A 14495-nucleotide genomic window follows, 5' to 3' on the forward strand; every position below is an offset into this window, starting at 1 on the left:
TACACACGACACGAAGAGACATGAAGAGACATGGACGCAGTGAGGGAGGACATGAGACATGGATGTAATGAGGGAGGACATGGACATAGTGAGGGAGGACGTGAAGAGACATGGATGTAGTGAAGGAGGACATGAAGACAAAGAATAGATTAGACTTTGTCTTCAGATTTTGGAAATACGTTTTTTCATTATTATTATTGAACGTGAACCGTTTATAACAAAGACAGTGTTGCGTACACAAAACAGTAAATTAATAACGCCGGGGAGACAAATAACAATAAAGATAAATAAATAAAACATTACACGAATGTATCGTAAAGCAAATAATTCGAACACGCTCTTTATTTTCGTTATTAAAGAGCAGCGAATTGAGATTCCAGCTGTCGTCGTCTTTGGGCGTTACTCTTTCTGTCGTGACGTCACCACAACTGTTCTTCCGCTGCCGGCAGAGTGAACGGCAACTGCCGAGAAGAAGTGCCAATAACGTCGGAATAAATCCACGGCGGCTTTATGTGACGGACGTTTACGGACTATAAGTTTAAACGTCGTGTCCTGGAACTGCTAAAGCCAATCAAGGTAGGTCCGCCGGCGCCGGGACGCTTTCCGCCGGCATGCGAGCTGCGTCTGGCGGAGGAGGCTAGCTACAGGCTAGCTACAGACTAGCCACAGTCCAGCTACAGGCTAGCTACGTGCTGCCAGCTACAGTCGTGCTGCTAGCTACAGGCTAGCTACGTGCTGCCAGCTACAGTCGTGCTGCTAGCTGCAGGCTAGCTACAGGCTAGCCACAGTCTAGCTACAGGCTAGCTAGCCTGTGGGCTCGAGGAAAACGGGACGAATCCTTTCTTTTCTCCGGTAAAGCAGCTCGTGCCGGGCTTCCGTCAAAGACCGCGCCTATTTCCGTGTCACGGGGGGCGTCTCGAAAACAATTATTATAAAATAAAAAATTGATTCATCCGGTTACAAACGAATTTCTTACAGAACGGATTGTGGAATCCGGGGCGGGACTTGGGACTATATTTGCGTTAAAGCGACTCAAACCGGGCGATCTTCACGTTTAACCGATAACGCGGCCGATAAAAGTCACGTTTCTCTGGTTTGATTAAACTGGCGACCGATAAAGTGAATCGATCCTGTGACCTGTTATCCGTTTGTCAGCTAACGGTTCGGCGAGCTAGTTCCGCTCAAGGTAGCCGACATTCGGCTAACTTCCGCTAACTTGGCTTGAGAGGCGATCGACTGGGCCCCGTTGTCGTTAGCTGTAAGTAGCACTAGCTAGCGTTTATGCTAATGAACTCTAGGCTAGTCCGTTAAATGAAAGAAATAAAGAATATACTCTGAGAAGTTTAGATAATCTTGATGTTTGTTTTGAACCGAAACGCCAATAATCTCAAATTTGCAACGCGATAACATAAAAATAACTGTTTTTAAATCGCTATAATAATAATAATAATGGTCGATGTGTGTTTACTAATGGAATCGAGTGACGTCACGTTGACGTCTGAAATAATGGCAGCTTTACTGGATCCTGTTTTGCAGCCTCGACACTCAGGCGACTCCGTTTATGGACTCGATCAGTATTATTGATCACATATAAATCAAAGCGATCAATACTTTTCTGGGTTGTTTAAACCTGATCGATCCACTGGACCAGATCCGCGGTTCAGACGGGATCTTTCTCTGATTATAAACACCGATCAGATCCTTTGAAGTAAATCCTCATCAGATGAATCCATCGTGGGAATAATTGATTGATCGTATTACTGCACGATTGATTAAAGCTTCTGTTTAACCAAACATTGATTATTTCTCAGGACCCGGAATCAAGCCCAGCGGGTTCCGGAGCGTCTGCCTTCACTAACCATCGTTTTAACTCTTCCTCCTCCTCTTCCTCCTCGGCAGGAGACCGACGATGGCTGTGAACGTCTACTCGACCTCGGTGACCAGCGAGAACCTGAGTCGTCAGGACATGCTGGTGTGGATCAACGAGTCTCTACAAATGAGCTTCACCAAGATAGAAATGTTGTGTACAGGTGAGCGTTCCAACGTCGCCGTTGTTTTCGTTGTTGTTTTTGTCGTTGTTTTTGTTGTTGTTTTTGTTGTTGTTTTTGTCGTTGTTTTTGTTGTTGTTTTTGTCGTTGTTTTTGTTGTCGTCGTTTTCGTTGTCGTCGTTGTCGATGTTGTTGTTTTCGTTGTCGTTTTTGTTGTTGTTTTTGTTGTTGTTTTTGTCGTCGTTGTTTTCGTTGTTGTCGTCGTCGCTAGCGTCCAGATCTGCTTTTCTCCAGGATGGTTGAGCTCACAGACGTTTGGGCCTGCAGCAGCAGAACTTCTGTTTATCCCCAGAGCCAGTAAAATGTTTGAAGGATATTTAATATGTGACTGATATCAGGGATCAGGGGTCCGGCGGGGATCAGGGGTCCGGCAGGGATCAGGGGTCGGGCGGGGATCGGGGGTCCGGCAGGGATCGGGGGTCGGGCGGGGATCAGGGGTCCGGCGGGGATCGGGGGTCGGGCGGGGATCAGGGGTCCGGCGGGGATCGGGGGTCCGGCGGGGATCAGGCGGGGATCAGGGGTCCGGCGGGGATCGGGGGTCCGGCGGGGATCGGGGGTCCGGCGGGGATCAGGTACCTGAACTGACCCCCTTCCTGTGGTCCAGGCGCCGCCTACTGCCAGTTCATGGACATGATGTTTCCCAACTCGTTGCACCTGAAGAAGGTGAAGTTCAACGCCAAGCTGGAGCACGAATACATCCACAACTTCAAGCTGCTGCAGGGCGCCTTCAAGAAGATGGCGGTGGACAAGGTGAGTCTCGACGCGCGACCCCCCCGACCTCGGCTCGGGTGTGAATCCCTGCTCCTCCCTCTCTCCCGACCTCCAGATCATTCCCGTGGACAAACTGGTGAAGGGGAAGTTCCAGGACAACTTCGAGTTCGTCCAGTGGTTCAAGAAGTTCTTCGACGCCAACTACGAGATGAACGAGTACGACCCGGTGGGGCGGCGGCAGGGCCAGGAACCCGTGACCACGGGCAACTCCGGCACGTCGGCGTTCAACAGGCTCCCCAAGAGGCCCGTCAACCAGTGTCCGTCCGGTCCGTCCACGCCGTCCCCGCCGTCCCCGCTCCATCGTGAACCGGGTTTGTCTGTTTTTAGTAACGTGGCCTTCCTCCCCCCCCCCCCCCCCAGGCCCCCAGAGACCACCTGTCGCAAAGGTAGCGCCCAAGTTGGCTAACGTCAGCGCCAGGAAGGCCGTAACGGGAGGAAGCGAGGACGAGAGGGCGGAGCTCCAGAACGAGGTTCGGCTTCTTCTCGGCACATCGTCCGGTCCGTGAAGCAAACGTGAAGACGTTGGTGTTGTTTCTCCTTCCTCCCACCAGATGGAGGCGCTGAAGGCCACCATCCAGGACATGGAGAAGGAGCGGGACTTTTATTTCGGGAAGCTGCGGAGCATCGAGGTGATCTGCCAGGAGAAGGACGGCGAGTGCGACCCGACGCTGCAGCGGATCACCGACGTCCTGTACGCCACCGACGTGAGTCGCTCCGCTTCGCCTTCGTCACGTCGCCCAACCGCTCCTCTTCCTTTTTACGACCCGTAGCGAATGTTTCCGCCACCAGAGGGCGCTCCGGCGCCTCGCCGTATTTCAGATGTACTTTTCATGTTCCTCGCCTCTAAAATGTTGGAATGAATTTGAAATGTGACGCCTGTTTATGCCCCTCCCCCTCTCCCCCCCAGGAGGGATTCGTGATCCCGGACTCTGAGGAAACCGAGGAGTACTAATATTGACGACTGGACGGCTTCGCGCTTCGACGCCCCCGGTCCACGCGCCTGGAGATCCGCGTCGGTGTCGCACCTGGCGCCAAATGTGATCTCCACTTGTGCCCCGCCCCCTTCCTGTTGGACTCTTTCCCGTAGCCTTGAGCGCCTCCTTCCAGACACACAGAATCAGTAGATCCTCGGTTCCTGCCTCCTCCTCCTCTACCTGAAGCCCCCCCCCCCCCCAAAAGTAATAATCTGGTCAAACACGAAGACCCGGCTGTCGCCGTTTGTCCCGCGCCGAAGCCGCTAATCCTCCCGCCGCCGCTCTGTGCCTCCTTTCGTGCGTTTGCCTCTTGCCGATTGATTGGCGGATGAGAAAGTGATCTCCGATTGGCTCATCTTCGTCCCGCCTTGCCGATAAACACGGCGACATTTAGGAAAAGCGATTCGATTTTCTGCTTCCTCTCTAACCTGATGAGCAGCCGGTAAAAACGGACCCCCCCCCCCCCACTGCCTCAGCTGATGTCTGTACTGGTTCCGGTTTCAGGCCAGTATTCCCACTGTAAAAACCTCCCTCTCGACTGGCGTGTCTGAAACGACGCGCGCCGACGGGCCGTTGGAAAGCCTTTCATGTTGTTGGAAAGCCTTTCATGTCGTTTGTCTTTGATGTAAGATCTTTTTGGTGCAGATGTTCGTTCTGTCTGTCGTATTTTTTTTGGTGTTCTGAAAAATAAACGTTGTTGGAGGTGTTTCGGACTGAAGCTCCCGCCGGCGCCGCTTTCTGACCGTTGCCTTCAGTCGGACCGCGGTCGACCTGTCCCGGGTCGGAATGCATGCTCTTATTTTGGTAGGCTGGACACATCTGGATCTCGTAGCTCCTTCTGCTCCTGGTCGGCGGGTGTTTGGTTCGAGTCCAGCGGCGTCGGAGCGCATTCCTCCGTCTGGACCCGGCGGTTCCTTCACCCTCCTGAGCTGAAACATCCAATCTAGAACCAATCTAGAACCTGGAACTAGAATCGACCGACTTCCTTCGCTGGAATCAAATTCATAATAAGTTAACAAATAATTGGAGCTGAGATCCATTCGGAACCGGTAGGATTGTATCTATGGTGTTGATATTTGGGCGGTGCCGACCCGGTCTAGAATCCAGATCTGGTGGCTCTAGCAGGTGTTCTTTAGCTGCTACGTGCTAGCATTGCTAACAAGCTGGAAACCCCCAGCTGAGATGCACTGCTTTGTGGTTCTGGATCCAGATCCACATTCTAGGGTGAGAACCCGCAACGGGGGTCCGGCGTCCCGCTTCACGTGCTGGTTTCTGGGGACCCGTAGTGGCCACGGAGATCTTTACCGTGGCTCCGCATCCTGCAGGAAATGGAGGCGGTTCTCACCGATCCGGGCCGACCGGAACCTCCATGTGGGTCGCCTGAGTCTGTTGCTGCTGGACTTTTTGCTTGTTACAAACTTCCCTGATCAAGTTTGGTACAATCAATAAAAGTGATTCTGTTCTCAGCGCCGTCTCTTTGTGTCAGAACTTCAAAAGAACCCGCGAGCCGCTGAAGAAAACCCGTTTCCCTGTCGATACGGGGGCGATATGTTAGCGTCGCAAAACCAGTCCGATCGATCAGACATGTTTGTTTAGATTGCCCCGCCCATGCCACGCCCCCTTTAGCCATTTGGATTGTTTGTCTTTGGTAGAGCGACAAACTTCCAAATATAGGTTGTAAAATAGTTTAAAAGATTTGTGATAAGATTAAATGTTGCTGTCAAGACGTTGAAACAGGAAGTGATTAGATTCCACAGATTAATGATTGATTTTAGTTTATTGGCCGTTTCAGAGGGAAAATAAAAACGAAATCGTCAACCCAGAAGGATGAAATAAAAGTCAAATGAGATTTCAGATTAAACAGAAATGATGTTAAAATGTGAGTTTATGGCTTTCTTGATTTCGTCCCTTCTTGTTCCCATGGAAACGTTCAGACTGGGTCTGCAACAGAACAAAAGTCATTTCAGATTAAGGATCCTGTAAAGTTCAATTCATAGATTATGTTTATTTATACATAAATTAATTTCCCCACTCGATCGATCAATAGGACGTCATGAACCCATATAAGGTGTGACGGGTGGAGCAGCCAATCAGAGGCTGGGCTGCTTACACTGGCAGGTGTAGGCCAGCTCCAGGTACTTGAAGGTCCCGACGCAGGGGTCGCCGAAGTCCGCGTTGCTGGCTCGGACCAGACATTCGTTCTTCCCGTTGCAGCTGCGGAGGAGAACGAGGCGAGGCTCAGACGTGCAGCAGGTGCGTCAGAAGCTACAAGCCCGGAGGCGGAGCCGAAACCGGGACCGGAACTGGAGGTGCATGCGGAGCCAGACTCACCTTTCCCCAACTTTACTCACGGCGTTCGAGCAGTCCACGTTCTCCAGCTGGGCTTTGGGCCGTTTGTAGGAACACGTGGTTCTGTCCCGGCGTCCGTAGTGGGCGCCGTAGACGATGATGACCTGCCCTTCATCTGAGGGAAACAGACCCGAGCGTTCAGGTGAGAGGAGACAATTCTGCTCGGTGTCCGAGAGGAGGGGCCCCTGACCCCCCCTTCTTCCTGGACATTTTGTTAGCCTAAAATGGCTCAGGGTAGAAGACAGGGTTAAACAGCTCAAAATGGGATTTAGTGACACCCACAGTCACAACACTAGAGGGAGCTCAAACAACAACCTGATTACCCCCTCCTACAGGACTAATATGGGTAAATCATCTTTTTATAATACTGCCCCCTAAGAGTGGAACTGTTTGACTCCCGCCCTCAAAACATGCACCTCTTTGGCCTCCTTCAAAACGGCCCTAAAAATACACCTTTCAGGGGGGCAGAAACGGAGATAGTCATCACGACTCTCTCCAGATCAACCCCCCCCCCCCCCCCTTTTTTTTGTCCACCTACGTTGTACATATAATGTGTCTTTGTAATTTATTGTTATTTTATATCTGTGGAGTAATTTATTTTTAATTTATTTATGTTGTTAAATGTCGATGATTTATGTACGAAGGACTTTCAACGGAAACAAGACCGCAAGGGCTTTTTAGAAATGCTCCTCTTAGACGGGATGTTTGACTGTACTTGTACTGTAATACATGCTACTGTGTGACTGTACTTGTACTCTAACATTCTATCTAATAAATATATTCATCATCATCATCATCAGGCTCCGCCCCTTACCGCATTTCAGCCGGGACTCGGAGTGCTCGCAGAGAACCACGTTCACTGCAAGAGAGAGAGAGGTAGTGACATCATCACGCGTCTTACGTCACGATTCAGACCCGTCGGATCCTCTACTGACATGCCGGGAAGCAGGTGTAGGCCAGCTCCAGGTACTTGAAGGTCTCGGGACAGGGGTCCGACACGGAGGCCGCCCTCGGCTGCACCTCGCACCAGCGCAGCCCGTCGCACCTGCAGCGACAGGAAAGGAGCCGTGACGTCGCCGCCTCCAGATGCTGCACGGGGAGGAGCTTCTGGGTCGGTACCGCTTCTTGAGGATGTCGACGGTTCCCTCCTGAGCGCAGCCGGTGTTGGCGAGCTTCTCTTTGGGCTGGCCCTCGCTGCAGGTGTCGGCGTTGGCCCGTCCGTACAGCGCTGTCTCCACGCTGATCACGCCGCTGTCTGCCAACCCAAACCCAAACAGAACCGTCAGCGTCGACGACCTCCATCTCGTCCACGGCGGCGAGTCTTACCGCAGCTCATCCGCGTCACAGAGTTGTCATCACAGGTGATGACGTTTTCTGCTGAAACTGAAACGGGACACGAGATGAGATTAAAAAAGGTTCACGTCCCGCCGAGCCGGAGCCGAACCCGAACCCGAACCTCCGTTCCGATATTTACCTGCTGTCACGAACCAAAACGCTGCCAGCACTGGGGAAGGTCAAGAAGGAGGAGAAGTTAGCGTCAAGGAGGAAACATTCCCGGCACGGAAAGGAAAGTTTCCTTTAATGGATGAGGAGTTCCGACTCACCCAGGGTGCCGCTGGTCCTGAGGCGGGTCATGGCGTCAGACTGAAGCTGCGCCGACCCGACTCGCCGGCTTTTATTCTCTTGACTCGGCCCGTCTGGGCGTGGCAGCCTGGTCAAGTTCTTTATTGACTTTCTATCCCAGATTCCCAGAAAGGAAATACTTCTCTGAAAAACAAAGAACGACCCAAAGTCCACATTCACAGAGTATTTACAGAGTGAGTCCCGCCCTTTGACCGGGTCAGTGAACGAGGTGCGAGTAGCGACCAATCAAACATGAGATGGTGTGAACGGCACAGGTTACACCACATCCCCTTACTTTGAAATCAATGCAGGCTTAAATGAACATTGAAAACACTGAATATTTGTTCTCTTTCTTTTACATACTATGGAACACAGTACTTCTCCTTAACGTTCCCTTTCAGGAGTCCAGTCTTTGTGGCTTGATGACAACTCTGCCAAACCTCGTTTTGCCAAAACCTGTATGGGGAACCCGTCTCTGGAGATGAGCTGCAGACTCTGATCTGTTTGGAGTGGGCGGAGCGCCCTCTGCTGGTCTGACTGGTGTACTTGGCGCCCTCTGCTGGTCTGACTGATGTACTTGGTGCCCTCTGCTGGTCTGGCTGGTGTACTTGGTGCCCTCTGCTGGTCTGACTGGTGTACTTGGTGTTTGTACATTTGGTGTGATTTTAGGCAATGGCAATAGATGATGCCTATTCCTCCTGACGGCTCCCGGCTGGCTCTCCACCACATATGAGCGGGGTGTGGAGTGAGATGAGACGATTGTGGCTTCACTTCTGGTGTCTGTGATCCACACTGGTTGTCCTGGTGAAAGTTGAGGAAGGTCTCTCACGCGATGTCTCCTGTCCTTTTAATCTCCTCTCTCTCTCCCTCGACTCCACCGCGTCCTTATCCGGCAGGCTGGGAACGAGTAAAGAGGGAAGCTGGGGTACTGGTGTACCTCGTCTCCGTCCCATTAGTAGCCGTGCTGGGCTATATCAGTTGGCCAATGGGGTAGCTCTAGAAGCTAAAAGCGCAAGATATGGGTCTTTTGCTTTTTTTTTTTAGTAGTTTCTTGACAGTCTGGACGTGACGCTGAGCCTCACCATTGCTTTGAGGAAACCTTGGACTGCGGGTTATATGTCTGAAACCATATCCTGCCGCAAAGTCTTTGAACTGGTGGCTTGAGAACTGAGGTCCATTATCACTGAAGAAAATCTCAGGAATGCCATGTCTGGAAAACATGGACTTTAGGTGCACTATAACGTCCTCTGCTCTTGTAGGGGTTAGTTTGGCTATCTCCACAAATTTGGAGTATCGTGGTAGTCCACCAGAAGAACGTAGTTGCTGTTGTCAAAATTAAAAAGATCTGCTCCAACGTTTTGCCACGGTCTCTCAGGGAGCTCACTGGGAAAGTGCCTCTTTCTCCACTTGTGCATATCGCTGCTCTGTCTCTGTCAAGGAGCGTGAGGCGTATGCTACAGGTCTCCACTCCTCACCTTCTTTTTGAAAAAGGACTGCTCCCAGTCCATAGGATGAGGCCTCTGCTGACTGTTTCAGATCTTTGTTTGGGTCGTAGAGTGTGAGCACAGGTGTCGACGTCAGATCACTTTTCAGATGACCAAATGCTTCTTGTTGTGCGTAGCTCCAAACCCACTGGTTTCTCTTTGAGAGCAGGTCTCCAAGGGGCTTATCTTTTTCAGCCAGTCCTGGGATGAATTTGCCCAACTGGTTGACCATCCCGAGAAAGCTGCGCGCTTCGCTGATGTTTGGCGGCTCTTTCATTGCTCTAACAGCTCTGATTTTGTCCGGGTCTGGTTGGACTCCATCTGCAGACAAAATGTGTCCGAGGGACTTTACCTCGTGTTTGGTCAGGTCACATTTCCCCATGTTTAATGTAACACCTGCCTCTTGTAGGTTGGTAAGCACTGTGTGAAGTCTGCCATTGTGCTCCTGCTGGCCCTGTCCCCAAATAAGGATGTCTTCCATGTGACAAACTACACCTGGCAGCCCATTGAGGATCACTGACATTCTCCGCTGAAAATGCTCTGGCGCAGAGGCAATTCCAAAGGGAAGTCTATTGAAGCGGTCCGAAGGGGTTAATGAACGTTGTGTAGTGTGCAAATCTCTGATAACATACCGGCACACATCTTCTTGTATTTCTCGTTCACCTTTACACGGTGTTTCTCTGCACATCCCCAATACATTGAGTGGAGTACCACCTGGTCCAAACAATGGTCTATCCGGTTTACACAACTCTGTCCCGTTTTGGTTTATGCGGTAGTACATCTGGGCTGGGATTACAGACACATCAGCTCCGGTGTCTATTTTAAATCTGACTTTGTGGTTTCTGATAGTAAGATCCGCATACCAAGGATCAGAACCTGCGGCTACAGAACCAAGGAACGTGGGTGTAGCATCACATTTCTCTGTTTCTATCACATGAACAGATTTAACAGATTTACACACCTTACGGTAGTGTCCTCTTTTACCACATGTATGACAAGTCACATCTTTTGCTGGGCATTGTCCTTTACCTTGTGCAGGGGTTTTACCACATCTGTAGCAGGATCTCTCAGTTGGTGTTTTGGTCTTGGTTGAATATTAACTTGGGGGCTTGTATGATGGATGCTTTTGTTTCCAGAGCTGATTCCAGAAAGCTCGGCCCCCCATAATTGCGTAAAACGGTGCGAGAATTCAGCACACGATCGACTCGAAGGTTGATTTCCTGTTGTCATGGCAACAAACACTTTTCACAACCAGAGCGGGAGACGCACTTTGGATTAATCACCTTCGCCAGCTTTGTACGTCACATCTGAGGCGCTGGTTGGGTCTCAGGTTCTGTTCGCCTCAGCCAATAGTTTGCTAGCGATGCGTTTTCACAGTTTATTTGGATATTGTAGTTTTTATTGAGCAATAAAATAACTACGTGTTCGCAAAGAGGCTCGTTAATGAGCAGCGACAAACTTCCAAATATAGGTTGTAAAATAGTTTAAAAGATTTGTGATACGATTAAATGTTGCTATGAAAACATTGAAACAGGAAGTGATTAGATTCCACAGATTAATGATTGATTTTAGTTTATTGGCCGTTTCAGAGGGAAAATAAAAACGAAATCGTCAACCCAGAAGGATGAAATAAAAGTCAAATGAGATTTCAGATTAAACAGAAATGATGTTAAAATGTGAGTTTATGGCTTTCTTGATTTCGTCCCTTCTTGTTCCCATGGAAACGTTCAGACTGGGTCTGCAACAGAACAAAAGTCATTTCAGATTAAGGATCCTGTAAAGTTCAATTCATAGATTATGTTTATTTATACATAAATTAATTTTCCCGCTCGATCGATCAATAGGACGTCATGAACCCATATAAGGTGTGACGGGTGAAGCAGCCAATCAGAGGCTGGGCTGCTTACACTGGCAGGTGTAGGCCAGCTCCAGGTACTTGAAGGTCCCGGGACAGGGGTCTCCGAAGTCCGCGTTGCTGGCTCGGACCAGACATTCGTTCTTCCCGTTGCAGCTGCGGAGGAGAACGAGGCGAGGCTCAGACGTGCAGCGGGTGCGTCAGAAGCTACAAGCCCGGAGGCGGAGCCGAAGCCGGAACCGGAACTGGAGCTGGAGCCGGAACCGAAACCGGAGCCAAAACCGGAGCTGCAGCCGGAGGCGGAGGCGGAACCGGAACCGGAACTGAAACCGGACTCACCTTTCCCCAACTTTGCTCACGGCGCTCGAGCAGTACACATTCTCCAGCTGGGATTTGGGACGATTTTCAGAACACGTGGTTCCGTCCCGGCGTCCGTAGTTGGCGGAGTTGACGATGATGACCTGCCCTTCATCTGAGGGAAACAGACCCGAGCGTTCGGGTGAGAGGAGACAATTCTGATCGGTGTCCGAGAGGAAGCTCCGCCCTTACCGCATTTCAGCCGGAACTCGGTGTGCTCGCAGAGAACCACGTTCACTGCTAGAGAGAGAGAGAGGTAGTGACATCATCACGCGTCTTACGTCACGATTCAGACCCGTTGAGCGCGCGGCTCGAACCACGCATGCATCGGGATCATCAACTGACATGTCGGGGAGCAGGTGTAGGCCAGCTCCAGGTACTTGAAGGTCCCGACGCAGGGGTCTCCGAAGTCCGCGTTGCTGGCTCGGACCAGACATTCGTTCTTCCCGTTGCAGCTGCGGAGGAGAACGAGGCGAGGCTCGGACGTGCAGCGGGTGCGTCAGAAGCTACAAGCCCGGGGGCGGAGCCGAAACCGGAACCGGAACTGGAGGTGGATGCGGAGCCAGACTCACCTTTCCCCAACTTTACTCACGGCATTCGAGCAGTCCACGTTCTCCAGCTGGGATTTGGGACGATTTTCGGAACACGTGGTTCCGTCCCGGCGTCCGTAGTTGGCGGAGTTGACGATGATGACCTGCCCTTCATCTGAGGGAAACAGACCCGAGCGTTCGGGTGAGAGGAGACAATTCTGATCGGTGTCCGAGAGGAAGCTCCGCCCTTACCGCATTTCAGCCGGAACTCGGTGTGCTCGCAGAGAACCACGTTCACTGCTAGAGAGAGAGAGAGGTAGTGACATCATCACGCGTCTTACGTCACGATTCAGACCCGTTGAGCGCGCGGCTCGAACCACGCATGCATCGGGATCATCAACTGACATGTCGGGGAGCAGGTGTAGGCCAGCTCCAGGTACTTGAAGGTCCCGACGCAGGGGTCTCCGAAGTCCGCGTTGCTGGCTCGGACCAGACATTCGTTCTTCCCGTTGCAGCTGCGGAGGAGAACGAGGCGAGGCTCAGACGTGCAGCGGGTGCGTCAGAAGCTACAGGCCCGGGGGCGGAGCCGAAACCGGAACCCGAACTGGAGGTGCATGCGGAGCCAGACTCACCTTTCCCCAACTTTACTCACGGCGTACGAGCAGTCCACGTTCTCCAGCTGGGCTTTGGGCCGTCTGTAGGAACACGTGGTTCTGTCCCGGCGTCCGTAGTGGGCGCCGTAGACGATGATGACCTGCCCTTCATCTGAGGGAAACAGACCCGAGCGTTCAGGTGAGAGGAGACAATTCTGCTCGGTGTCTGAGAGGAAGCTCCGCCCTTACCGCATTTCAGCCGGGACTCGGAGTGCTCGCAGAGAACCACGTTCACTGCAAGAGAGAGAGAGGTAGTGACATCATCACGCGTCTTACGTCACGATTCAGACCCGTCGGATCCTCTACTGACATGCCGGGAAGCAGGTGTAGGCCAGCTCCAGGTACTTGAAGGTCTCGGGACAGGGGTCCGACACGGAGGCCGCCCTCGGCTGCACCTCGCACCAGCGCAGCCCGTCGCACCTGCAGCGACAGGAAAGGAGCCGTGACGTCGCCGCCTCCAGATGCTGCACGGGGAGGAGCTTCTGGGTCGGTACCGCTTCTTGAGGATGTCGACGGTTCCCTCCTGAGCGCAGCCGGTGTTGGCGAGCTTCTCTTTGGGCTGGCCCTCGCTGCAGGTGTCGGCGTTGGCCCGTCCGTACAGCGCTGTCTCCACGCTGATCACGCCGCTGTCTGTCAACCCAAACCCAAACAGAACCGTCAGCGTCGACGACCTCCATCTCGTCCACGGCGGCGGCGGCGGCGAGTCTTACCGCAGCTCATCCGCGTCACAGAGTTGTTGTCATCACAGGTGATGACGTTTTCTGCTGAAACTGAAACGGGACACGAGATGAGATTAAAAAAGGTTCACGTCCCGCCGAGCCGGAGCCGGAGCCGAACCCGAACCTCCGTTCCGATATTTACCTGCTGTCACGAACCAAAACGCTGCCAGCACTGGGGAAGGTCAAGAAGGAGGAGAAGTTAGCGCCAAGGAGGAAACATTCCCGGCACGGAAAGGAAAGTTTCCTTTAATGGATGAGGAGTTCCGACTCACCCAGGGTGCCGCTGGTCCTGAGGCGGGTCATGGCGTCAGACTGAAGCTGCTCCGACCCGACTCGCCGGCTTTTATTCTGTTGACTCGGCCCGCCTGGGCGTGGTAGCCTGGTCAAGTTCCTTTATTGACTTTCTATCCCAGATTCCCAGAAAGGAAAGACTTCTCTGGAAAACAAAAAACGACGCAAAGTCCACATTCCCAGAGTGTTTACAGAGTGAGTCGCTCACGGCGGATCCCCCAGGTGCGAGTAGCAAACAATCAAACATGGGATGATGTGGACGCTTCGTTTTTAGTTCTGCTCTCCGCTCTTCTCTACGGTGGCCCTGAAGTGCAACAACAACAAATTGTCGCGCACACAATAAAAAAATGAATCACTTAAACAAAGAAAGGAGTCGCGCAACCAAGAAAAGGGATCACACAAACAAAATCTGAATCAGGATCAGAAGGTGTTTATTGCCATTGTGAGTTCACAATGTTGTACATATTATGTGTCTGTAATTTATTGTTATTTTGCATCTTTTCTGAATTTTCTTTTCTTTTATTGTTATTTTGCATCAATTGAGTAATTTAATATTGGTTTTATTTTTATTTGTATTGTTAAATGTCGATGATTTATGTACGAAGGACTTTCAACGGAAACAAGACCGCAAGGGCTTTTTAGAAATGCTCCTCTTAGACAGGATGTTTGACTGTACTTGTACTGTAATACATGCTACTGTGTGACTGTACTTGTACGCTAACATTCTATCTAATAAATATATTCATCATCATCAGACTAGGAATGTTTCTCGGTGAAGTCGTGCTACATGTAACAGTAATGACTAATATACAAAAAACATATAAGTACAGACACATCACCA

The 14495-nt window shown here is 51.4% G+C and overlaps 2 protein-coding genes across 2 annotated transcripts; one reads left to right on the forward strand and one right to left on the reverse strand.

The window, feature by feature from the left end:
- Positions 1-435: 435 nt before the first annotated feature.
- On the forward strand, positions 436-4499 carry mapre1b (microtubule-associated protein, RP/EB family, member 1b). The gene is made up of 7 exons (XM_068743712.1): positions 436-576; positions 1900-2030; positions 2653-2798; positions 2875-3085; positions 3180-3289; positions 3371-3523; positions 3727-4499. Exons 2-7 carry the CDS (start codon positions 1910-1912, stop codon positions 3769-3771), a joined length of 786 nt encoding a protein of 261 aa, XP_068599813.1. The 5' UTR covers positions 436-576; positions 1900-1909; the 3' UTR covers positions 3772-4499.
- An 851-nt stretch (positions 4500-5350) lies between these two features.
- Positions 5351-13666, reverse strand: LOC137899013 (uncharacterized). Its single transcript, XM_068743018.1, has 21 exons — positions 13636-13666; positions 13506-13535; positions 13355-13414; positions 13139-13274; positions 12955-13064; positions 12834-12878; positions 12624-12756; positions 12397-12506; positions 12244-12291; positions 12034-12166; positions 11807-11916; positions 11654-11701; positions 11444-11576; positions 11157-11260; positions 7469-7549; positions 7262-7397; positions 7078-7187; positions 6957-7001; positions 6125-6257; positions 5904-6007; positions 5351-5734 (listed from the first exon to the last, which is right to left on the reverse strand). Exons 1-21 carry the CDS (start codon positions 13664-13666, stop codon positions 5724-5726), a joined length of 1851 nt encoding a protein of 616 aa, XP_068599119.1. The 3' UTR covers positions 5351-5723.
- Between the last annotated feature and the right edge of the window lie 829 nt (positions 13667-14495).

The sequence above is a fragment of the Brachionichthys hirsutus genome, chromosome 2 (assembly GCF_040956055.1).
Source record: "Brachionichthys hirsutus isolate HB-005 chromosome 2, CSIRO-AGI_Bhir_v1, whole genome shotgun sequence".
Classification (NCBI taxonomy): Eukaryota; Metazoa; Chordata; class Actinopteri; order Lophiiformes; family Brachionichthyidae; genus Brachionichthys; species Brachionichthys hirsutus.